We start from the raw sequence: 26,429 nt of genomic DNA on the forward strand, positions 1-26,429 counted from the left end.
AGGACAAGCACTAATCTGCTTTTTATCTCAACAGAATTGTCCTTCATGTAAAGGCCTGGCCTCTTTCAGTTAACCTGACAATTCTGAGGCTCACGGACAGTATAACATGTAACTGTGGTTCATTCCCTTTTACTGCTAATGAGTAACCATTGCATGCATCATCTGCAAAATGCCTGTGATCTGGTCATTGATAGACATTCCTTACGGCTTGCCTATCTATTTGCCAGTTGATGGGCATTCCTGTTGTTGCTTTTTCTGTTATGCATAAAGTTATTATGAACATCTTTGCACGAGTCTTTGTGCAGGCTTTTATATCTTTTATATTGCCAGCACCTATATAGAAGGTGGGCTGCACAGTCCTCACTTATAACCCCAGCACTGGAAGTACAGAGATAGTATATCTATTGTTGGCCAGTCAATCTTGCAGAAAAGCCAGCTCCAGGTTCAGAGAGAGACCCTGTTTAGTTGGGGTTTTACTGCTGTGAACACATACCATGACCAAGGCAACTCTTATAAGAACAACATTTAATTGGGGCTGGCTTACAGATTCAGAGGTTCAGTCCATTATCATCAAGTTGGCAGCTTGGCAGCATCCAGGCAGGCATGGTGTAGGAGGAGCAGAGAGTTCTACATCTTCATCTGAAGGCCACTAGAAGACTGGCTCTTGTGTGGTTGGGAGGACGGTCTCATTGCCCACCCCCACAGTGACACACTTCCTCCAACAAGGTTACATCTACTCCGACAAGGCCACACCTCCTAATAGTGCTACTCCCTGGGCTAAGCATGTTCAAACCATCACAGCCTCTGTCTAAAAATCTAAGGTATAGGCTGTTTAAAGACATAAGGTATAGAGATATACCTGTACATATATGTAACACACACACAGAGAGAGAGAGAGAGAGAGAGAGAGAGAGAGAGAGAGAGAGAGAGAGACAGAGAAACAGAGAGACAGAGAGACAGAAAGACAGAGAGACAGAGAGAGAGGAAACCCAGCATGATGGCCAAGCTTGTAATCAACAGCACTTAGGCTCTTTAGACCCTGTCTCAAAATTCAAAGTATAGGGTATATAGAATGATTTATCATTTATCCTTTAGGGAGCCTTGTAAGGATAAATTTGGAATTTTGGAATTTAAAAAAACACAGAAATATTGTAAGGATGTGTTTTCATTTTAATCCCAGATGTAGGGCTGAGAGGCTGCTTCAGACTGCCTGCAGAGGCTAGCATTTGCTGGTGCTCTCCCAGAGCCATGGATTTGCCAGCTGCAGATAGTTTCTGCAATTGTGTGACTTTTAGAATTTTGGGAACTTTTCAGAGGGTATGGAAATACTAGAGGCCTGTTAGGTTGGTTGGTGGTCTTTGCAGTAGCAGGGAGAGGGGGTGTTGATTGTGGTTTGTTAGTAGTCATGCTCAAAGAAGAAACCAGAAGAAAGAAATTAGATTCAAGGATCTGTTTCTCCCCTCTATTCTTTCTCACCTATCTAATGTGAGGGGATGAAACTAGGGGGATAAAAGAGTGGGAAAAAGGAGAACCCACAAAGTAGCCAAGAACATTTACAGAGGCATTTGTACGGATGTATCCCTCCACTCCCCACACCCCCAACCTGCATGATGGCCAGCCTGTAATCAGCAGCACTCAGGACGCTAGGCAGGAGAATAAGGAATTCAAGGCCAGCCTGGGCTAACAGATGACATGCTATGTTTTTGTTGTTCTGTTTTACTTTGTTTTTAAGAGGCAAAGATAGTACGGAAAAAGTCCTGTTCTTCTTGATTAACCTTGTTGACCTGCTGACCTGTGTGCTGGCTGGAGTAGACCACAAGTCCTAGCAGGACTCTCCGGGCTGGACTACATTTCCCGTGAGCCTCTCTGCCTCCGCGAAGCGACTGCTGTAAAGGGCTGCACTAGTACATTATTCCAGCTCACCACTACCAGAGCCAACTACTGTGCTGCTGCCTCCCGCTGCAGGAGTGCAGCGTGTCTCCTTACCCAGGCGTCTCGGCTCCGGGAGCCCTAGTCCGGAGTGGGCCGTGGTGGACTAGGAACAGGCTCGCAGGGAGGGGGTCTGCACGGCCACAGTGGAGCTCGGGGAGTCGGGGAAGGTAGGACGGGAAAGACTCCGGGCCACTCTCCCTTCTGCCATGCATCTCGGTCTGGGCTAGCGGATGAGCTAGCCTTGCAGGGAAATGCACCTACTCCTTCACGTCCGAGCATCCAACCTCATTCCCCTCCTTCGGGTCATCCACACCCAGCTTGTGGCCGATCTGCCGGTGGTCCCGGGTAGGGGGTTAGCCAAGCATAGTGATGACAAAGTGCTTCTGTTTTCCCTTTCTCTTTTTTGGTGTTTTGAAGAAACCTCGCTTTTAACACATAGAGGCTGAAAATAGGACGCCAGTGGGTGCCAAAGGGTGGGTAACTGAGAAATGAAGTAATTGCCTGGTGCTGCTTAGTTCCTCAGTCCTGGCATTTTCTTCCATACTTCTGTTTCTAGTTTATCTACTTCATGAAGAATGTGGACATGGTTTAGAAACATTCCACAAACTTGCTTCAAGGCTTTGGGCAAGAAGAGGCTTTGAGATGGGAGATGAGATGGGGGAGAAAGTGGTTCGGAGCAGAGGAGCAAGCCTTGCTGGACAGGGTTGCTAGCTTATGGGCCCACTGGCAGAGAGACAGGCAGCCTCTTAGGACTAAGGTCTTTGGCAGTGTTTTCTTGTAGCCAGTTCTTTTGTATGGAGCTAGGAGTGCTGAGGACCAGACTCTAGCTTAGGTGGAATAGATAAGGGTTCTACCCACAGAGCTACATCCTCAGCTTTGCGGCCTTTCTTGAGTTTTCTTTTTTTTGGGGGGGGGGGGGAGTGGGCCACGGAAGGAATTTTCTCACCAAACTTTTTCAAGTGCTGTGAGACTTTTTCTTTCCCCCTTTGTTCTTCTCCACACTTCTGTGTCCATCTAATAACCATGTGTACTATGAGATTTGCATTGAATAAGATGTTGGAAGTACAAGAACACATACAGGTAGGAACCTTATTCCACAGAGAACTCTCCTGTAGCTCCCACTCGAGTAACTTGGTGAGCCTGAGGAGGTTGGCCTAGAAAAGGGGAAAGGTGAGGAGTACGTCTGGTGCTATGATTTTATCTGGAAAGGTTTCTGCCTCAGAAAGGCAATTGTTTTTGTCTGTTTTGTTTAAGCATCTCTCCCACCCTCTCTTCCCTCCAGTCCACTAGCTACAGAGATTTTTCAGATCTAGCAGTCTACAGAATATCTGGGTGAAGGCAAGCTCAACTGGATCTATAAGGAATGAAAGCTGTTTGGCCAGCCTGGATTAACCACACAGGCACACACTAAACGGAATGTCTGTTTCTCTTGGGTAATATCATCAGATTGGCTTAGATTGAACCTGAATTCAGATGAGGAAATGGGGCAGGGAATATTTAAATTAGTGATTTAAGGTTGATTTCCAAGCTCTTCTGCTTAGTGGTAGTCTTCCTTAACCTTTAACAAAGAAAGAGAGGAATGTAGATATCTTGGAGGAATCAAAGGAATTTGATTTTTTTTTTTCAGGTCCAACCACTAACTGAAAAATCTCAGAAATTTCTCCCTTGATTCTAGTCTGGGCCTGGCTCAAAGCTCACCCCCAGTGACACACTTCCTCTAACAAGGCCACACCTACTACAACAAGGCCACACTTTCTAAGAGTGCTACTTTCTTTGAGCCTATGGGGGCCATTTTCATTCAAACCACGGGAGGAAGAAACATTGTGAAAGCACCCGGCTTTAAAGATACATTGTAAACCTGTAAAGAGACAAAAGCCTGGATGGAATAAGAACTCAGGCTGCTCTGAGGCAGGTAGAGGGATGGCTCCTCTAGGGTAAGGCTGAGAGAAGAAGCCCGAGCTTCAAGAGGAACCTGCTAAAATAGAATATTTAGACACACTTTGCATCCTGCATAGGTAAGGGATTTCTTTTCTTCAGGCAGGTTTGAGGTTTTATACTATAGAAGCAGAAGGTGTTTGCCATACATAGCTTAAAAGAGGGTGCCAGGTATTTGTGGATCACTGGCTGAAAAGACACTTTGGTCCACGTTCAGTTTCTGCCTGGTTGTGCTGCTAAGGGGATAGGACCTTAGTCTTCATCATGGCACCTTCTCAACCGGACGAAGCGACAAGAGAAGGAAGCCTTGTGTCCCTGGTCACAAGAGTTGAGATTTTTATTTGCTGGTTGGTTTGTTTTGAGAGCTCAGGTCTTGCTGACCTTGATCTCCTCCTGCTGAAGTCTCCCTGCCACTGGGCAGGTGTGCTCTACTATATCTTCTAGTCACAGACTTTTTTTTTTTTCTTTTAAAGATTTATTTATTTGTTTTATGTTTTTAACTACACTGCAGCTGTCTTCATACACACCAGGAGAGGTCATCAGATCCCATTACAGATGGTTGGGAGCCACCATGTGGTTGCTGAGAATTGAACTTAGGACCTCTGGAAGAGCAGTCAGTGCTCTTAACCGCTGAACCATCTCTCCAGCCTTCACAGACTTTTTAAAAAACTTGCACCTGTAGGAATAGACTGCATCCTAGTGTGCAGCATTCATCCTGGGATCTACCTTGCATCTGGTCAAATCCTCTCTCCCACTTCACACTAATCCCCTAGGCTGTCTTTGCATGGGCCTCATTCCTTTCCCTTTCAGTAGACTTTGCAGTAACATTTGGAAGACTCGGTGCTCTAAGACACAAATGCTTATTTTAAGCGTCTGTTCTGCAGTATCATTCCACTACTCTATATTATTGTTCTGTGTGCATGTATGTGGGTAAACCGGAGAACAGCTTGCAGGAGTCAGCAGTCTTCCACCATGTGGCTTCTGGAGACCTAACTCAGGTCATCGGGTTTGGCTCCAAGTGTCTTTACCTGCTAAGCCATTTTGCCAATCTCTACAACTACTTTTAAAACCGTTCAGTTTTTACATATTTGTAGACAAAACTTTGGTAAGTCACATACCAAATATTAGTAGTTCTATTTCAATGATGAGAATGATATAAAGCTTTTTTTTTCTGGGGCTTGGAGAGATGGTTCTGTAGTTAAGAACACTTGTTGCTTTTGAAAAGGATTCAAGTTCAGTTTCTGGCACCAATATGGTGGATCACAATGATCTGTAACTCCAGCTCCAGGGATCTGATACCCTCTTCTGACTTTCTCAGGCACTAGGCATACATGTGGTACACATACATACATGCAGACAAAATACTCATACACACAAATATTGTAAACAAAAATTCATTTTTTAAAATGAGGAGCAGTTGAGAAAGACACCTGACATCGATGTCTGGTCTGCAAATTCACACACATGTGAGTGAACAGACACACAATGTAAAAATATAGATCTCCTAAGAAGACTGAATTCACACATGTGAGTGAATGTACACCCAATGTAAAAATATAGATCTCCTAAGAAGACTCCTAAAGAAGACTGAATTCAGAGGCTGGGACTTCCTTGTGTTTTCCATTGTGAAGAGAGATTGGTTGCAGGTTGTGTATGTATATCAATAATGCTTCCCACTCTGACCCACACATTGGTAAGTCCGTAGAGTAGGAGCGGTGACTGCCGGTGTGGAAGATGTGTCTCATAGGAACTTGATACTTAGCAGGTTTTTTTTCCTTTCAGGTTCCTGAGACCTTTGATGACATCACCCTGTACTTGCTGCAGGAAGAGTGGATGCTGCTGGGTAAGCCACAGAAGGACTTCTCTACTTCTGACAAGCTGACAGCACTTCTAGGTATGGATTCCTGCATCTCTACTGCCACTGCCAGTCTAGGTCAGTGCCTCATCTGGGCCAAGACATCCTGGAGAATATTTTGCAATTCTTTGGCTTCTCTGGGTAACTTTGCCATCTGCTCAAGCCCAGTCCTTTTCTTCTCTTTTGAAGTTGGGTGGGGTAAATAGGGAATGCCTAGCTGCCTAGTGCTTTCCTTGTGCAGGGTGGGAAACAGCCTGTGGATCTGTGGAGCTCCCAGGACCCTGGCGGGAGTCCACAGTGGTGGCTAGAGCATTGGTTTGGCAAACCTCATCTCTCCAGCTTCACACATTGATACTCAAGTGCTTCCAACCTCTGAGGCCTTGATTTTTATTTTTAAGATAATTTAATGAGATTAAATGAACCCACCCAGAAACTTTGTACCAATGTAGGTATTTTTCATCTCTTCTGTTTTAATTTTTAAATACACTTTTCTCTGCATGTGTGCTACCTTTTGTGCCAAGGACAGAAGTAATTGTGTTCAAAAATGTTTGTGCACACATATGTTCTATTCTAGATTAAGTATCCATAATCCAAAACTTTACAACCTGAAATACTCCAAACTCTGAAACTTGCACTCATAGGTTTTTGATTTTTGGAGCATTTTACATTAGGGTGTTCTACTAGTAAAGTACAAATACTTTAAAAGTTGAACACTTCCAAAGTCTAATAGTCTCATATAGCTCAGGCTGGCCTCAAATTCCCTATGTAGCCAAGAACAACCTTGAATTTCTGATCTTCCTGCATCTACCTCCTCGAGTACTGGGATTGAACTCAGCCCTGTCCTTTCTAGGCAAGCACTCTATCAGCTGAACTGCATTCCTAGTCCCCATGGCCCCGAGCCTTCTGGATGGGGGCAATGACCTTGTGTTTGTTGAATGCAGCTTAATGACTGTTGCTCATGCCTTTCTTGTTCCACAGAGGGTGGATGAAGGTGTGGGAGCTGTGACCTCATTGTCGTGTGGGTGGTGGGATTGTAGTTAGTCTGGGTCCTGTCTCCATGCCTGCCAAATAAGGATGAAAACCAACAAGTCCCTGAACCTTCAAGTTGTGAGGCAGTAGCTCACAGGCCAGCTTTGGCTCACAGTGGGAGTTCTGTTCCACTTTACTTTGTTGTTTCAGCTTTCACTATTTTAGTTTGGATTCTTTAACGTGTTTAAGTTGCCAACACTGAGCCACGGGGAGTTTTCGTGTACACATACAGCTCCCTGGCATCTCTTGGCAGATGGGACTATGTGCCACTGCTGGGTATGTTTACCACATAGTTGCCTTTTATTTACTTTTATTATATGTGCATATATATCTGTCTGTACACCATGTGTGTGCCAGGTGACCACAGAGGGCAGAAGAAGGTGTAAGAGCCCCTGGAACTGGACTTATAGATGGTTGTAAATGCTGTGTGAGTGCTGGGAGCTGGATCAAGGTCCTTTGACTCAGCCAGGGTCTTAACTACCAAGCCATCTCTTCAGCTCTTTGAACTGATGATTTAATGTCCTTTTAGCTTTGCCTGCACTCCATTCTCTTAGGAGTCTCACACAGAGTTTCTAAACCACTAAGCCAGACTACTTGGTTCTTTCTTTCTTTCTTTCTTTCTTTCTTTCTTTCTTTCTTTCTTTCTTTCTTTTTTTTTCAAGACAGGGTTTCTCTGTGTAGCCTTGGCTGCCCTGGAACTCACTCTGTAGACCAGGCTGGCCTCGAACTCAGAAATCCGCCTGCCTCTGCCTCCCAAGTGCTGGGATTAAAGGTGTGCGCCACCATCGCCCAGCTGGTTCTTACTTTCTTACACTACCCACAGCCTCACAACACTGAGGATGTCCCAGGCAGAACCCCTCCTGCTCTGTGTTAGGACTTGGAGCCAAGCCCACATGGCTCTTCTGTGTTTCCAACTCAGAACCAACTGCTGCCAATCCTGAGCTATTCCATGGTTTTGGGCAAGCGACCAAGCCATGGCTAGGCAGCATCCAGGGCCAGAGGAGTCTTCTGAACCATCATCCTGGTGAGTGTGGTGTGTGCATAGAGGCCTCGGGTACCTACTGACAAGGAACAGGGTAGGGACAGTAAAGGCCAAGCTCCTGTCTGCCTGTTCTCCACCAAGCACAGGAGAACACTGTCCCTCCCACAGACATTGCCTTGTCTGAAGGCTACCCTTGCCTGCCCTTGTACTCTGCCCTCTCAACCCCTCCCTGTGCTTCTTGCCCTGTACCATATGTTTGTTTGTACTGGAAATTCTAAGGAAATGTAACTGTCTCACCTCCTGCTTTATTTCCAGTGTCCATAACAGTGCCTGGCACACAGTAGTAGTAAAATGGCCACTAAGCGAATGAAGAAATGAGTGAGCAGCTGTTTGCTACGTCCTTTGGTTGGCATCTGTGTTTTAAGAGATGGCAGAGTTAATGCAGTTCCTCTTGTGGGGACATAGGGAGTAGGCCCATGCCCCGTGTTAGTCAGAGTCACAGAGTTTGCTCTCTCCTGTGGTTTCCTCAGATAGACCACAGGCATGTTTGGACTGCTGCGATTTCAAAGAAACACAGAGGCACATTTGTCTTCCCTTGCGTGGCTCTTCATTTTGGTTGTAACAGCTATAAATAGCTTTGTGTTCAGTTTTGTAGACTGAACAAAAATACTGAGCCCTTGGCCACTGACCACTGAAATTTAGGTTGGTGCCTAAGAAGTGTCGTCAGGGAGTTACAATTGTCTATTTCATTTCCTGTATAGAAAGAAAGTTCCAGTTTAGTTTGAAGAAGCAAAGTCTTCATGAGGGAATGAGAGTTTTGAACTTTGAATGGTTAGGGTGTAATCAAGGGGGCTGAGCCCTGACATCATCTACATCATCAGATAGAACTACAGTGGCCCCATTTATTTGCAGTGTATACCTTACTTTTGTCAACGATGCTCTCCATGGTTTCAGATAACTGACTGTCAACCATGGGTAATATAATACAGTAAGGTATTTTGAAGAAGAGAGACCATATTTCCATAACTTTAATTATAATATTATTATGTTCTGTTTTTTATCATTATTTGTTTATTATGTCTAATTTATAAATGAAATGTTATCACTTTTATGTATAAATGGGGAAAATGCAGTATATAGAGTCTGGGACCCTCTATGATCCAGACATCTGCCAGGGTCCTGGAACACAGTCCCTGAAGACAAGGGGACTATTGTACTCAGAGGGGCATCACAGTTTACCAAATGTTATCCATCCTGGGGTTGGACTATGCCCAGGGGATAGATGGCTGTCTTGCCTTACAGTACCTGAGCAGAGTGCCAGGGCTTCTCTGTCAGGGACGTTCCTACAGAGTGACAATGGAGTCCGGTTCTGTAATCTCTAAACCCTGTGTTTCCTGCCCTAGAGTTTTATCCTATGTAAGCTCTGGACCTAGGACAGGGCTACTACTTGAGGTGGTCTTGATCAAAGCGCAGTGGTAGCCATTTGATCCAATGTATCTACTCTCTAACTGTTTTTTGAAAGAAAACATTTTCTTAAAGCACGCCTGTTTGATTTCTTTCTGGGTTAGGCAAGATGTATATGAGGAGTCCGAGACAAGTGAAGGTCGAGAATTTGATTATAATATTATAACATAATATTATTTTATAATATTCTTTAGAGTAAGTAGACAGGAAGTGGTGTTATTTTAGACTGAGTGTGTTTCATTTTTCTCTTTCCTCAAAAGGAGAATCCCACGTGAACTGTATGGAAGAGATAGACAAGCAGGGTTTCACCAGAGAGGAAGGATAGTACCTGCCACCTCAAAAGAAAGCTTGCCACGCTCACTTCAATACAGAGAGCAGCACAACAGAGGAAGACTGGACAGGAGGAAGCAAGAAACCCCCAAATCCTTGCTCTATCCAGAAGATGTGGTTTACAAAGTTCCCGTGGTTGATCATGAATGACAAACAGACAGCTCTGTTTTGTGCTATCTGCTGAGAATACCCATCTGTCAAGGACAGAAGGTCACGATTAATAGAAGGCTACACGGGACCATTCAAGGTGGAAACTCAAATACCACGCCAAGAGCAAGGCCCACATATTCTGTGTCAGTGCCCCAAGGACCCCATCTGGGCAGCCCACCTTCAGAGTCTCAGGGAGAGTCCTGCAGATATCCTGGCTAGCCCTGAAACCTCCTCACTGAAGATGACCCCATACTCTACCTGCCAGGGCCTCTGGGGGGCTTAGATGGCCTAGGTGAGCTCCTGTCTAGCCCAAGAGCTGAACCAGAGGACACTTCAGGGAGTGGAGCCATCCCTGCATTATATTTAGACTGCGAGCCAGATCTGAGGCAAAAAGAAATTGGCAATGACATCTTCAGTCCCTCAAATAGCAGCACATTATTTAAGGACAGTATTGATTTCTGTAGCCAGGTAACACATTTATTGATTGTTGTGCCATAGAGAGGGCTCCATACTGAAAGTGACATAAAATGTGAGGTGATGATGGAAAAAAGAATAGTAACAATACTTAGCACTGACTTCACAGGGTCACCAGAGCACACGTGCTTTTATATTCTTTGATATTTTATTTTATGTAAATGAGTGTCTGCCTATGTGTGTTTGTGCATCACATGTGTGCAGTACCTGTAGAAGTCAGAAGAAGGTAAAGATGCTCAAGAGTTGGAGTCATAAGTATTAGGAGCTGCCATGTGTGTCCTGGGAACTGAACCAAGTTCCTCCGGAGAAGCAGCAAGTGCTCTTAACCAGGGAGTATGTCTCCAGCCCCAGCTCGCATTACTTTAATGCACTAGGTGTTGCTTTAAATGCTTTACAGGTACAAAGTCATTGAGTTGGGACACCTGCTGGATTATCTTCTGTTTTACATACAGAAAAGCTCAATCCTAACTTCTCATAGAAGGAATGGTGATCTTTATCCAAGAACTCAAGAAATGGTCCACCATAAAAAATTGAGTATAGGCCATGATGTGGTGATAATCCATATTTTTAACTTTTCTTTTTTTTTTTTTTTTTTTTTCCCCAAGATAGGAGTTCTCTGTTTAACTGCCTTCGCTATCCAGGAGCTTGCTCTGTAGACAGACTGGCCTCCAACTCACAGAGATCTGCCTACCTCTGCCTCCTGAGTGCCGGGATTAAAGGTATGCATCACCCACCTGGCTCATCTTTTAACTTTTTATTGTCGCAGAGTTTTCACAAGTGATGAGCCACGTCTAAGGTTTGGTAAATTCACACGTTTGGGAAAAAACTAGCTCAGGAAGAAGTGTCTTCCTGGAGTCCAAAATCCATAAACCGTTGTGGCTGGTGCTGGCCCCTGCCCAGAGCCCTGGCCATCAGCCTTGTGCTTTCCTTCATTTGGTACAGGTCTGCTGGACCCCAGTGGATGATAATGCTCACTTTGTGTTTATTTCACGTTTGCCTAATTACCCGGAGAGTCAGTAGCTAAGGAATCTTTGAGTGACTCAAGTTTTCTCCAGCTCTCAGCTATTCCCAGCATGTAGGATTTAACAGTAAACTGTGGGTGATCAGGAGGTCAGTGGGTAGCTCAGCTGTTCCTCATGGATAACATTGTAAGGAGCCTTCTACCATGGTCAAGTTTTTCCAGAATCCAGAGGAAGACCAAAGCTTCTCTTCTCTTCATGTTCTTCTTGTTTTTCAGTGTTAGGAAGTAATAATGACATGTCTCATCTTCAGAGCCTCAGGACTCTGGGAATGTGGTGGGGGTAAAGCCCTCCTCAGTTATAAGCATCTCTAGTTCTTTTTAACTGCTGCTTCCTTCATATCCAGTTGGGTTATCATGGAGACAGGCAGCCCCCTCTACAGCCACAGTGGGTATAAGGTGACCCTGGGACTCCAGGCGGCCATGTACAGTCAGAGATGCTGTTCTCCTGTGAGTTTTTCTCTCTCTTGAAGATTCTTAGATTTGACTGGGTCAGTTTGGTTTAACTATTATCTGGAGCTTGTGGATTTTATGACTTTCAGCAGGGAATTCATTCCTGAGCCTCTTTGTGGGCTTTCTGGGAGAAAGGTGTCCTCAGAATGCTGCAGACATGCCTCGTGTGTCACTCCCACAGTGGGCCGAGTAATGCTGCTCTTTGTTGCAGGAACCTCCTGACCAGGAGTGGCCGAAGAACTCCAGGGTGTCTGGGGAGCTCCCTGCAACGTTTGAGGACTTGGCCGTATATTTAACCTGGGAGGAGTGGAGCCTGCTAGACAAGCAGCAGAAGGAGCTCTACAGGGATGTGATGCAGATGAACTATGAGCTGCTGGCTTCCCTGGGTAAAGCTTTCCATGGGCTTTTATATTCTGTTGTCATTGGCTCAGGGACGTTAGGGCAACTGTGGCTGTCTCCCATTTTTGCCCTTTCCTGATGGGTAGAGAATGAGCCTGTCGTCTTTGTCCCTCAGAACACTGCCTGCTTTGGGTCACTGTGCTGTATCACCTCTTCATTCATCTTCCTGTCCTTCCATCCCCCAGTCTTCTACTCCCTTTCATTGACTATCAGCCATATGCTGGGTGTTCAGGGGCTTTCAGGGACCAGTGGATTCATGGTGTCTGCAGGCCTTCGAGTGAAACCGAAACAGCTGAGTTCCATAAGAGGTCTGGAAGAGTACCCTGGGGCTACTGGCTACTGATGTAGGACAAGTCTGGTGTGGGAAAGGGGAGTCAAAAAGTCTTCAGGGAAGTGCTACAAGGGACATAAATCCCTTGTGTTCCCTGGATGGAGGAAGGGCACCTAGACGGGACAGAGCATGTGAATGGCATGAGCAGAGCCTGAAGACAAATGGGCCTTTCAGGATTCCCACTCCATCTCAGTAGCCTGAGGCTATTCCATCTTTTCCCAGACAGCAGCATGGCCTGGGCATTTATGTCTGAAGGCCTGGGTCTTGGAGAGCTATGAGGGTAGCAGAGCTGTACAGACTTCTCCTGCACCTGTTTCTCCTTCTTCACTTTGCATCATCGTGGCAGATACCCCAGCTTGCCATGCAACATCAGATGGGGAAACTGGTGTCCTCTGGAAGAACAGGCAGTGCTCTTAACCACTGAGCCATCTCTCTAGCTCCACTTTCTAACATCCTCCTATTTACTTGTTTTTATCATTATTTGTAGTTCCATAATGTTCTTATGTGTGTGGTACTGAAGCTTGAATCCAGAGCTTGTGTGGGCTAGGTTAATGCTCTGCCGCTGCCGTACACCCATCCAGTTGTTTGCACTGCTTAGATGGCTCCCTAGACATTTCAGAAGTTATGTAAATAATCATTCTCTCATGGTGACAGAGGACTTGTATTTGTCCCCTAGGTCTGGGTGTCTGTGACTGTGGCGTGCTTTCAGAACATTAGCAGCACAACTGTACAGCTAGGCAGCAAGATGTTTTTTCCTTGTATCTTAGTATGATCTACATATATAAGAGTGCTTCATAGTTCTCTTTTGGTAATTTTTTTCCCCTCAATTCTGGAAATGGAGGCAGTGGCTTTTCTGTGGCTTTTCTGTGGCTTTTCTGTGGTCTGAGTGTCTGCCAAGGACTGGTCTGATGTTCAAAGCTTTGTGTATGCTTGACGTGATACTTAGACCAATTCTGCAAGTAGGCAGTAATATTTTCCATATGAGAACACCTCCAGATTGTAGTCATTTATATGAGTGTCCAAAGTGAATCCTACTGTTCTGAACTGAGTGTACATTGGACTCAGATAAGATACTTCCTTTGTATGTTTGTTACTAGTTGGACTCTTTCTCATGCTGGTATTTAAATGATGGAACTGTGTGATGGTTTGCTTATGGTTGGCCCAGGGAGTGGCACTATTAGAAGGTGTGGCCTTGATGGGAGTAGGTGTGTCACTATAGGTGTGGGCTATAAGATCCTCATCCTAGCTGCCTGGAAGTCAGTATTTTGCTAGCAAGCAGCCTTCAGATGAAGATGTAGAACTCTCAGCTCCTTCTGAACCATGCCTGCCTGGATGTTACCATGTTCCCACCTTGATGATAATTGTCTGAAGCTCTGAGCCTGTAAGCCAGCCCCAATTAAATGTTGTCCTTATGAGAGTTGCCTTGGTCATGGTATCTGTTCACAGCAGTAAGACCCTAAGACAAGCCGTATAGTATAAGGTCATTTAAAGTTCAAGCAGTGTGAGATTCCAGTCTTTTAGTCTTTCTTCCTCAGCTAATGGATGGCCTGTCTCTTTCTCACCTTCCCTGTAGGTCACTGTTGATTCTATCACCTTAGTGAGAAGTGGACGGACATTTGGGCCACTCACTTCCTTTGTTCTCACTTTAGTTTATCCACCCCCCCCCCACACACACACTGCTGCTTCTCAGAGTTTATAATGGGAAAGATAATTACAGAATTAAAATGGGGAAAATGTTATTTCAGAGTTTGTTATTCTTGAATGTGGCTTTTATTTTGGTTTGTGGTGCTAAGGATGGAACTGAAGGCTGCACTCATTCTAGGCAGTTGCTTTACCACTGTGGTGGTTTGACTGAAAATGGCCCCCATGGGCTCATAGGGAGTGGCACTATTAGGAGGTGTGGCTTGGTTGTAGTAGATGTGGCCTTGTTGGAGGAAGTGTGGCAGATGCTCAAGCCAGGGCCATCGTCACTCTTTTCCTGCTGCCCGTCCATTTGGATAGAGAGCTCTCAGCCACCTCTCTAGCACCCTGTCTGCCTGAGTGCTGCCATGCTTCCCACCATGACAGTATCTGAGCTGTAAGCCAGCCCTAATTAAATGTTCCTCTTCATAAGCGTTGCAGTGGTCATGGCTTCTCTTCACAGCAGTAGGAACCCTAACTAAGGCAATCCCTGTGTTAGTTAGGGTCACCACTGTTGCGAGTTGTCTTAGGATTTCTGGCACAGTGACAAACACCATGACCAAAGCAACTTGGGCAGGAAGTGGTTTACTTGGCTTCCACTTCCATATTATACTTCTTCAAGGGAAGTCAGGACAGGAACTCAAACAGGGCAGGAACCTGGAGGCAGGGGCTGACGCAGAGGCCAAGGAGGCATGTTACTTACTGGCTCACTTCACCTGCTTTCTTATAGAATCCTGGCCCATCATCCCAGGATGGCACTGCCCCCTTGAGGCTGGGCCCTCTCCCATCAAACATTAAGAAAAATGCCTTGCAGGCTTGCCCATAGCTGAAGCTTATGGAGGCATCGTCTCAACTGAGGCTCCCACTTTTCTGATGACTCTAGCTTCTGTCAAGTTAACATAAGACTGGCCAGCACAACTCTTGAGCTACTTCTCCAGCCCTGGACCTGTTTTCAAACAGACATTTCAGTTTGGTGCGATCAGTTTAACATTAATTTCTGTCCGCTTAGCCGTTGTATGGCTCAGAGATTTTCAGCAGATATAGACTTTGAGTTACAGCCGCTCAGCTGTCAGTCACGAGCACCCGGCTGTTCTAACAGCGCTGAGCCTACAGAGGATAGAGAAGAGGGCTTGGTTCTATCTGATTTCTCATGGCATTTGGGATGGCACCCAGGACCTGATGCATGCTGGGCAAGTGCTCTCCCTCTGAGTTTTGTCCACTGCCCATTCTGCTCTCAGTGTTTCCTGTCAGTCTTTCATTTTTGGATTCATTCACTTAGAACTGTCTTGTTTGCATATCTGCAAAATATTTGACTGCCCCTTTACTTCCATGTTTTACATTCTGTATTCACACTTTGGTCGTGTTTGATGAGGCCTCTTGCTTCCTGCCAGAACACATCTAGAAACCTTATTTACATTTCACTTAGTAAGAAACTGGAGCAGGATGGATATTTGTCAGTAACAGAAACATCCAGGCTGACCTAGGTTTTTTTGTTTTTTTGTTCTTTGGGGTTTTTTGGGGGGAGGGGGTCTGGTTTGGTTGTTTGAGATAGGGTCTCATGTATATTAGGCTGGCCTCAAACTCACTGTGTAGTTGAAGATGACACTGGACTTCCAATCTTCCTGCAATCACCTCCTAGGTGCTAAGACTACAGGCATGCACCACCACAGCAGGCTTATGCTGTGCTAGGGATTTATGATGGTTTGTATAAGCTTGGCTCAGGGAGCTGCACTATTAGGAGGTGTATCCTTGTTAGAGTAGGTGTGTCACTGTGGGTGTGGGCTTTAATACCCTAAGCCTGCCTGCCTGGAAGTGAGTCTTCTGCAAGCTGCCTTCAGAACAAGAGGTAGAATTCTCAGCTCCTCCAGCCCCAAATATCTGCCTGGACACTGCCATGTTCCTACCCTGATAATAACGGACTGAACCTCTGAACCTGTAAGACAGCCTCAATTAAATGTCATCCTTATAAAAGTTGCCTTGGTCATGGTGTCTGTTCACAGAAGTAGAACCCTAACTAAGACAGGATTGGACCCAGAATGTTGTACGTACTGGGCAAGCACTCCATTGGCACCCCCAGCCCCTTAACCTGGGATTTGCTAGTAAAGAAGGCAGCATGTGCTAAGCAGTCAGGTCATTTACTACAGGTTAGCAGTGCCTGCCTCTGAAAGAGTGTCTGTCTGTCTGTTTGTTTTGAGACAAGGTCTCTTTGTGTAGTCTTGTGTCCAAGAACTCACTCTGTAGACAGGCTGGCCTTGAACTCAGAGATCTGCCTACTTCTGCCTCTTGAGTGCTGGGATTTAAAGCATGGGCCACCACTACCCAACCTGTCCTTTTTTTTTTTTTTTCCTTTCTGGGTTTCTTTGTGTAGTCCTGGCTGTCCTGGAACTAACTCTGTAGACCAGGCCAGCCTTGGTCTCACAGAGATCCGTTGGCTTCTGCCTCTGCCTCTGGAGTGCTGGAATTAAATGCCAGCCCTGTGTAGCTGGGAAGAAGTTACTAAACGAGAACCAAACCTAGCAGGGAAGCTCTGCCCTTGAGACAAGTAGCAATGTTAGAATCACCAAGAGGAAGCCAGAGGACAGCTTCTCCAAAACTGGTTACAAGAGTGTGCCTTCAGGTTAGGGCAGCCTGGAGCCAGAGGGAACAAGCTAGGGCCACAGTGATTCTTTTAGATATGAGTTTGGGGGTGGACCTTGCCACCTTGGGGATGAGAGTAGCCAGAAAGGATCAGAAATCTTTATTGTCTTGAAGTTCTCCAGGTCAGGCCAAGTGAACTCAGCTGGGCTCCCTACTGTGGTTCTCCGAGGCCCAGAATCAAGATACTGGCCAGGAGGCTGTGTCTGAGAGGACCTGTGGTGGAAGGGCTGCAAGCTCCTTCCTGATAGTGGTAGGAATCGTACCCTACCACTATGGTATCTATGTGGTTGAACTAAGGGCTTGCTGGCCATTAACCAAGCACCACCCTCGGCTGTTCTTGTGACTAGCCCCACAGCCACAGGGAGAAAGGCAGTGGCCCAGTCCCCACCTTCTCAATAGCAGGGGGAGAGGCTCACAATCCATTTGACAACTTTTTCCAAGACATCCCCAGCACCTCACTTCCTGAGCTCTTGAGCTCTTTGACTCCCTCTTTGCAGAGAGTGCAGCACTGTGCTTTCTGTGTACCATGACCCTGCTTCAGAATGGTAGGTGGCAGGCCCCTCATTTTTAAAAATCTGCTATTTGATAATTTTTGTACAAAATGTTTTGATTGTATTCACCCCTCTCCCCCAACTCTCCCCAGATCCATACCCCCTTCCTTACCCATCTAACTTTGTATCATTTTTAAAAAACTCATTGAGTCCAATTTATGCTTTTGGGTTTATGGCCTTTCATTTGAGCATGGTCAACATCTCTCCGTTTCCCATCAAATGGCCTACCTCCCCTCCCAGTGTTTGAATTTTTGTCTGACTTGTGCTTGCTCGGTCTTGTGCATGCTGTCACAGCTACCCTTGTTCATATGTGCAGCTGCTAAATATAGCTGAGTGATACACACACACACACACACACACACACACACACACACACACACACGAGTGCTGTCCAATAGGAACAAAGCTTCTAGGTCATTACTGGCTTGTTTTCTCCATGTTCTATGGCTCAAGTGTGTGGTGTCTATAGCAGTAGGGTCTCACTGTCAAGTTCTGGAAGATAATCAGTGTCCTTGACACATCCTGTGATAGTTGAGGGTTTGTGGTATCTCACTAGACAACTGCAAAAAGAAGAAACCCATATTTGGCACTGGGTTTTTTCTTTGTTAGCCTGAAGTGTCTAGTAGGAGCCTTGTTGCCCTGTTAGAGGCAACAGATCCATTTCAACTCTTTTAGAATTATATTGTATTTATTTAGAATTTATTGTATGCGTGTGCATGTATGTGGGTGCATGCCTACCAGTCCGAGGACAACTTGTGGGAATTTGGTTCTCTCTTTCCAGTGTATAGGTCCCAGAAATTGAACCCAGGTTATCATGTTTGGTGGCAAGTACTTTTTCCTGGCGAGCCATCTTCCTGGCCCTGGTGTCTTCAGCCCACATAGGCAGACAGAGTCATATGTAAGCACCCTGTCACAAATGTTCATTGCTCTCCCTGGTTTAATTTTAGATGTACCTAGTGATTCCTACTGTGGAGGATGAAGACATGGCCTCTTACGCCACCCAGGTCCACTTCTCTCCCTCCATCCTCTCAGAACAGGAACAGCAAACTTTTATGATTACATCAATGTAAGTTATTTGCCTAATTGTGTTTGTGTGTTATTTACTGCCTAGTGCTACATTGCGCTTTGTCCTTTACTGTAGATTTTTTTTTCATATTTTTTTGGGGAAAATTTTATTTTATTTTATTTTTTTGTACCTGCTCCGATTCTTTCCAAACTCTCTCCAGTGGGGTCAAGACACTTGTCTGCTGTCTTCTCCTGTGGCTACATATCCTGAGGACTGCTGAATTCATTGGTTATCTGGGCGCTTTCTACTTGAGCCTTCCACACAGCTGTGGCTTAGCAACTCCCTTGTCATGTTGTCACTTTGCTGCTTTCTGGATCTGTCCCTCCCGTGGACATTTCAGTGACCCATCTTCAAGTAGCTTCCTAACAAACAGTAGTTGCAAAGGCTTCTTTTTTAAGGCACTGAAGATTTGCAGGTGCCTCAGTGGCACCCACACGACCGAGGGATGATTTGATGGGTGTGGGATTCCAGATGGAACCATTTCCTTAGCTCGATGTGACTGACAGCCCTGCTCTGCTGTTACTGACACTGCCGGGAAACTGAAGTCTTCTTACTCCCACATCTTTGAACACAATGTATCACTTCTCCTCTGAGAGCCTTTAACATCTATCCTAGCGGCTCAGCAGTCAGAACATGACCTGCTCTTGCAGAGGACTCGGCTCTGTTCGTGTCTCACCCACAGATGACTCCCTGGCACCCCACCCAGATGCAACCACATCTGCCGCTCTCAGCTGCCTGAGACACCTAAGCCTAGGGGCACCTTACACCTCTGGTCACTTGTGCACACATACTGACGTGTTTCACCACTGACATGCAGAATTAAAGTAACAGTTACTGTTGAAAGTCTAGTCCAGGCCAGGAGGTGGTGGCGCATGCCTTTAATCCCAGCACTTGGGAGGCAGAGGCAGGCAGATTTCTGAGTTCGAGGCCAGCCTGGTCTATAGATTGAGTTCCAGGACAGCCAGGGCTACACAGAGAAACCCTGTCTCGAAAAAACTTGAAAAAAAAAAAAAAGAAAGAAAATCTAGTCCATTGTACTAAAGTATTCATGATATGCCTGCCTACAGCTGGAATTGTTACCGTTTGCTCCGTGTCTCTCTCTCTAGTGTCATAGCTGGGGAAAGTGTCCTCGTGAGATTTCCACAGTGATTTCTTTTATATATTTTTCTTTTTTTCTCGAAACTCTTGTGTTAGTCTGATACTTCCTAGACAAGACTGTGTTTTGTTTCTTTTTCTCTATTTTCTGCTTTTTTTTCTCTTAACAATTCTGTTTTCTTTTTCTTTTTCCCTTTGGAGTTTTCTGTTTTTCAAGTATGCTAACAGCTCTTCTGTAGATCTTTAATTTTTTATAAAAATGTTCTTTTTCTATGGTTTGTTTACTTTGTATCCCAATCAAAGCTTCCCCTCCGTCTTCCCAGCCCCTCCCTCTCACCCCTCCTCTTTGCATCCCTCCTTCCTTTTCTTTTCAGAGAAGAGGAGGCCTCCCCGGGATATCCACCAGCCTGTGTATCAAGTTACAGTAAGACTAGGTGCATCTTCTGTTGAGGCTAGACAAGGCTGTTTTGTTTCTTTTTCTTCATTTTCTGCTTTTTTATTTCCCAATAATTCTGTGTTTTGGAATTTTCTGTTTCTGCTATTGTTTCTGAGCCCCCTTTCTGCTTTCCTGAAGCACCATCATGGCTTTGTCACCATCGATATTAATTCTTTTCTTTTTTCTTTTTTTTAAAAAGATTTATTAATTTATTTATGTATATGAGTGCTCTATCTACATGTATGCCTGCATGACAGAAGACAGCATCAGATCCCATTGTAAGTGGTTGTGAGCCATCATGTGGTTGCTGGGAATTGGACTCAGGACCTCTGAGAGAGCAGCCAGTGCTTTTAACTGCTGAGCCATCTCTCCAGCCCTAATTCTTTTTTTTTGAAGTCACTTATTTTAAAAAATATTAATTTGGGGGCTGAAGAGAGAGCTCAGGGTTAAGAACATTTGCTGCTCTTCCAGAGGACTTGGGTTTGATTCCTGGCACCCACATGGTGGCCCACACTTGTGTAACTCTAATTCTAAGGCCTCTGAGAACACCATGTACACACATGGCACATAGACATACATGTAGACAGAACACCCATACACATAGGTAAATGCTTTTAAGAAAGATTTATTTTTATTTATGTGTATTTTTATGCATGTCTGCTGTGTATGTGTTACCCACAGAGATTAGAAGATGGTCATATCTCCTGGAGCTGGACTTAGGAGCAGTTGTGAGCCACCAGTGTGGGTGCTGGAAACTGAACTTGGTCCTCTCGAAGAGCAGGAAGTGATCTTACCTGCAGCTCTATTCCAACCCTCAGGATAAATTCTTAGCTCCTGTTTTATTTAAGGTTCCCTGTTCCATGTAGTATCTCTAGACCTTTTAGTACTTTCCCCCACTTGTTGTATATAGGAGGGCTTTCTTAAGCTATTATTTTAAAAGTTCATTTCTATTTAAAAACAAAACCTTGTTGGGTGTTTAATCTGAACACTCTGAGAGACAGAGGCAGACTGATCTCTGTAAGTTCTAGGACAGCTTAGGCTACATATTGAATTCCAGGACATCCAGGACTATATAGAAACCATATTTCAAAATGATGATGATGATGATGATGATGATGATGATGATGACAACGGCTAATTTAAAAAAGCCTTAGAAGTGACCAACAGGAAACTCTGTACATGGCTGGAATCATTTAAGGACCAGCTTTAACTCGAGTGTGTCATAGAAGAAACTAAAAAAGTTAGTATACATTAGTGTTTGGAAGGAAGGGAAGCATACAGACACAGACACAGACACAGACACACATACACACACACACACACACACACACACACACACACACACACACACAGAAACAGACACACACATACACCTTTCTGTTACTGGTGCAGAAGGTATATACCCAGCCAGGGCTGCCTGCCTAGTGTATCCCTGAACCTATGAACTAAAAAAATGTTGTTTTCAGCAAAACTGTCCTTCACTTTTTGGTGTCCTGGGGTCTGGGATTTCTCTTGGAAGATTTCCCTGTATGCTCCATCTCCACTCTCCTTCCCCCGAGACGGTGCTGTTTTCTGGGTCCCCAGGTGTCTGAGCAAGTGTTAGCCATGTCTCTGTTCTGTTCATCTGCTCATTCCTTACCCACTGATGACTGTCTGACAGCCCATCCAGTCCCGCCCTCCAGGATCTGTTTCTGAATTGGTCTGGGGTTCTGTGCTGCAGACCACCTCTGCTCTCCTAGTAGGGCAGCTCTGCGCATCTTCTGTCTCTTGGTCTGTCTAGCACAGTGTTTCTCCGGGTTTGTGCTTTTAGTCATTCCTTTGGTCTTCTTTCGAAGCCATTTTAAGAAGAACACCATTTCAGTCTGCCATGCTATAATCATTTGCCTACTTAGTTTTTATTAAAAGTAAACATGTAAATACACAGATACCCATGTTGTGCATATGAATATTCAGTGATCCAAAGGATAAAACACTCCTTCGGGTCCTCCCAGAAGCACTCAAAACTACTAGTTACTTCTATGTGTTCTAAGCATTATTTGTGTGTGTATGTGTGTCTTTGTGTTTATGGCAGGGCACATACATGCCGTGGCATGCGTGTGTGTGTGTGTGTGTGTGTGTGTGTGTGTGTGTGTGTCAGAAAACAACTTTGGGAGTAATTCCTTTCCTATCACCACACGGTTCCTGGGGAATTTAACTCAGATCATCAGGCTCAGTGGCAAGCACCTTTCCCCACTGAGCCACCTCCCTGATCCTTGTTTGCACATCTTCACAAACATACAAAAGCAGGAAAGGAATGGATTTTCACATTAAATGAGGAAGCAGTTTACTGAGCTAAGTAAAGAGTAGTGCATAACTCTCCTAATCTCACTTCAGGCTCTATTGCAGATGGTTGATATCTTGAAAGGCCTTCCATTCAAAGATGTGTAGCTAGCCACCTGTCCAAAGCCACCTGAGGTTATGCGGTGCTCAGGCATAGTCAGGTGTTGATGGCACCCTCAGCCTCTTGCATAGGGCTTTGCATTGCATCCGTGCATCTTCCTCCTGTTTTATCTCTCTTCTGCCCCCAACTCCCTGACCCTAATGCTTTTCTGGAAGCATCTCACTGGCTCTTGCTTCCCATGACTGAAGTAGTCCTAAGAATTAGTCTCCCCTGGCTCCTACTTTGGCATTCAGATGACTATGTTCTAAGTCTGTCCACTAACTGGCCTTTACCAAGGACAGACCCATCATCTCAGCATATGACAGGACCAGGTCTAGCTTGTGGTGGTCTGTGTGCTCTGCCAGCCCAGTGATAGTATGACTCTTTATTTCTGCAACAGAGCCTCATGCCGCCAAGCCAGACTTGATCACAAAACTGGAACAGAGATATGTACCCTGGATCAAGGACTCTAATGGGTTAAAGTCAGGGAAAAGTCACTCCCTAGGTGAGTCTGGCTCCTTCAGGTTCTAAAAGGCACAAGACTGGACACATGTAGCTATGGGAAGCCACACAACCTGAGTTCAGCCATGTTTATCCTGGACTTCTTGTATTACTAGGCCACAGACAGACAAAGATGAATAAAGAACCAACCCTACCTGAGATTGTAGAACAGTCTAGGCTACTGGGACAGTGCAGAAAAAATAAAGTCCTCTGTCGAGCAGAGTGCTGACAGCTGTGCCAGAGCTGGTGGGAAGAGGCAAATGGGGGACACTGGGCAGAAGGAGTTGGGTGGGCCTGACTCTGACCTCTCCTCCCCTCTCCTTCCATCCTGGGGAACAGTGACAGCTCTGTGGCCTGTATGAGCTTCATGCTTTATACTCCAGTCCATCATTCACTGGCCAGCAGCCACTCTGTGTGAATTTTTTTTTTGTTTTTTGTTTTTTGTTTTTTTTTTTTTTTTTTTTTTTTTTGAGACAGGGTTTCTCTGTATAGCCCTGGCTATCCTGGAACTCACTCTGTAGACCAGGCTGGCCTCGAACTCAGAAATCTGCCTGCCTCTGCCTCCCAAGTGCTAGGATTAAAGGCTTGTGCCACCACTGCCTGGCCTCTCTGTGAGTCTTAACATGCTTTCGGAGACTCACGAGAAAGTGCTTGAATTTAACCTCACTTGTTTGTGAAGCTTCACAAAAAGATTAAAGTTGCCTATTTAACCTAATGCTGTCTGTGGCCAAGGGTGGTTGATTAAGTTCATCAGCATCTGGCGACTCATAGTCCTGTGGTATCGGGGTGAGTAGGTGGGGAAGCCAGAGAAAGGACAAACAAGGGTCTACCTCTTCTGTTGGGGAGCTAGGTTGGCCTTCACTGGTAATGCTGGGGAGGGCTTGTCGAGGCTGGCAGCCATCTCTCGAAAGAGGGATGTGTTCAGCTTCTCTGTTTTATACAAGGGACACTTACTCAATGCAGGTGTCTTAGTCAGTAGGCCGCAGGGCTCAGAACAACAAATCCAATCATAATTTAAATTTTTCAAAGGGAGAAAGAATATGGTGGCAGCGAGAGAAGTCCACAGCCAGACCCAGGCCTTAGCTATGGAGTCTGTCTCACACCCAGCCTCTGTGGAGACATACATCGAGCACTGCCCTCCCAGCATGGGTGGCGGAGAAGTGGGTGGACCCAGGAATGTCAAGAGCACATCCAGGCCCCGTTCCATTCAGAGGTCATGGTTTGGTCAGTTTCCCTGGTTAGTAATGGACTCCAAAGGGATGAAGCTGTTCTGCTCTTGTTTGCATAGAAAGACCAACTCTCCACGACAAGTCGTCCTGCTTGGTCCAAGGCTACACTGGGCCTTTCAAAGTGGAAACTCTAAAATATCATGAGGTCAGTAAGGCACACAAACTGTGCGTCAACACCGTGGAGGTCAGAGATGACAGCCTTCAGCCTGCTCTCACCCCAGAGATCTCCAGTGGCCTCATGGCCCACATGGAGAACTTCTTCAAAGCTACCTACTCCATTGTCTACCACTCCAGGCCTCTGAATGACTTCCAGAAGGTCTTGCAACAGTTCCAGAACATTGGCACCATGCTATTAGGCAGGTACCGGAACCGCACTGCCTGTACCCAGTTCATCAAGTGTATCTCCGAGACTCTGAAGAAGGAAATCCTAAGAGATATCCGGAACTCCCCGTGTGTGAGCCTGCTATTGGACAGCTGCGTTGACTCCTCCAGCCAGGCCTGCGTGGGGATATACATGCGCTACTTGAAGCACACGGAGGTGAAGGAGTCCCACATCACCCTGGCCCCTCTCTCCAGTGAGACAGTAGATGGGTACTTCGAGACCATCATTGCTGTCCTTGATGAGCTGGACATCCCTTTCTGGAAGCCTGGCTGGGTGGTGGGCCTGGGGACTGATGGGTCTGCCATGCTGAGCTGCAAGGGAGGCCTCATGGAAAAGTTCTGGGAGATCATCTCTCAGCTGCTGCCTGTGCACAGTGTCGCCCATCGGCTGCACGTGGCTGTGGTGGATGCCTGTGGTAACATTGATCTGGTGAGGAAGTGTGACGGGCACATCCGGACTGTCTTCAAGTTTTATCAGTCCTCAAACAAGAGGCTCAGTGAGCTGCAGGGTGTTGCAGTCCCGCTGGAGCTGGAAATCATTCGCCTGAAGGACTTGAACGCCGTCAGGTGGGTGGCCAGCAAAAGGCGCACTCTGAATGCATTCATCGTGAGCTGGCCTGCCCTGGCTGGGCATCTCCAGAGTGTGGTGGAGGCCGGGGGCCAGATTGGTCAGAGGGCCAAAGGCATGCTGAAGCTGATGAAGGGCTTCCATTTCATCAAGTTCTGCCACTTCATTTTGGATTTTCTGAGCATCTTTAAGCCTCTGTCTGAGGTATGCCAGAAGGATCTTATGCTGGTCACAGAGCTGAATTCGACCCTGGGGCAGGTCTATGTGAGGCACTGGAGAGTCTCCACCGACAGGCAGGGCCTAAAGAAGAAGAGTTCAATGCTGGCTTCCAGGATGGGCAGTTCCAGGGCATCTTCCTGAACAGAGTAGAGATGGCTGAGCAGCAATTCCAGGCAGACAGAGAGAGAATGATCCTGAGTACCTCCAGCAGAGGTTTGGTACATACCGGCTGGCACAGCTCAGGAACATGGAGGTGTTAGACAGCATGGCCTGGCCTCGCGGGACCGATCTGGCCTGCTTCGGGAATGGTGGCATTCTTGGCCTTGCCAGGTACTTTGCACTTTCTCTCCCAGCGGGATACAGCGAGGAAGCGCTGCTGAAGGAGTGGCTGAGCCTGAAAGCAGCTACCCGCAACCTTCCATTCTCCGAGGTGTGTAAGAGCGCCCTAACTCAGCACTGCCGATTCCCTCTGCTGAGCAGGCTCGTGGCTGCGGTGGTCAGTGTGCCCATCTTCCTGTTGCGAACGGGGGTTCAAGGCCATGAGCAGGATCAGGACAGATGAGAGGTCTCCAATGAGGTGCTCAACACACTCATGATGACAGCAGTGAATGGGGTGGCAGTTACAGAGTATGACCCTCAGCCAGCCATCCAGCACTGGTATCTGACCTCTTCAGGATGCCGCTTCAGCCATATCTATGCCTGTGCCCCGGTGCCTACCTACTCCCATGCCAGTAAGTAGGCAAAATCATCAGTATGGGAAACAGGAGCCCCACGTGCTCCCAGTTCTACACTGAGCCAGAGTCTAAGCAAGTCAGCCCACAAAGGAGGGGCCTGTGGAGTACTGCAGAGTGCTTGAGCAGAGACTCATCTCCTACTTCACTGTCCGTTTGTGGTGCCAGGGCCGTCAGGCTCCCTGCAGAGCCTTGGTCACCCCGATACTGAAGCCCGCTGCCAATGACCACAGGCTCAGAGGTAAAATAACAGTGGGAACAGTGGGAACAGTGGGAAGATGACTGTCTAGAAAAGCAGGAGACAAACCCTCTGTGTTCCCTCTGCAGTGTGGAGAGGGGAAGGAGGTTTGTCATCTCTGCTCTTCCCTGCAGAGCCACTTGCAGGAAGGAGCTAGAGACAGAAGAACTATCCTGAAGAAGCATACAACCCAGCTAGAGAGACCTGTGGAGAGCCGCAGCTGCCACCCTAAAGCATTGCGATAAACAAGCCCTTATTTGGAAAAGCTGAGTGCCTCCAGTTTGTGATGCAAGCTGGCATGATTTCCCGCAGCCTATTATGCTTTG

At 46.2% G+C, this 26,429-nt stretch overlaps 1 protein-coding gene across 6 annotated transcripts; it reads left to right on the forward strand.

Moving 5' to 3' along the window:
* Positions 1–1,928: 1,928 nt before the first annotated feature.
* Znf862 (zinc finger protein 862) lies at positions 1,929–26,429 on the forward strand. Of its 6 annotated transcripts, none has more exons than XM_031381781.1 (7): positions 1,929–2,099; positions 5,650–5,761; positions 9,458–10,145; positions 10,757–10,870; positions 11,834–12,008; positions 18,168–18,286; positions 23,767–26,429. In XM_031381781.1, exon 7 carries the CDS (start codon positions 24,205–24,207, stop codon positions 25,273–25,275), a length of 1,071 nt encoding a protein of 356 aa, XP_031237641.1. In that variant the 5' UTR covers positions 1,929–2,099; positions 5,650–5,761; positions 9,458–10,145; positions 10,757–10,870; positions 11,834–12,008; positions 18,168–18,286; positions 23,767–24,204; the 3' UTR covers positions 25,276–26,429. The 6 variants fall into 6 exon arrangements, with proteins under 6 accessions (XP_031237641.1, XP_031237640.1, XP_031237643.1 ...); XM_031381780.1 differs by lacking the exon at positions 10,757–10,870 and adding an exon at positions 22,637–22,741; XM_031381783.1 differs by having other exon boundaries at positions 9,458–9,969.

This window comes from Mastomys coucha, unplaced genomic scaffold (assembly GCF_008632895.1).
Source record: "Mastomys coucha isolate ucsf_1 unplaced genomic scaffold, UCSF_Mcou_1 pScaffold20, whole genome shotgun sequence".
Lineage (NCBI taxonomy): Eukaryota > Metazoa > Chordata > Mammalia > Rodentia > Muridae > Mastomys > Mastomys coucha.

What these genes read in the sequence shown, in the direction of transcription:
- Znf862 (XM_031381784.1), top strand. Translation starts at nt 24,205, where the DNA reads ATGGCCCACATGGAGAACTTCTTCAAAGCTACCTACTCCATTGTCTAC.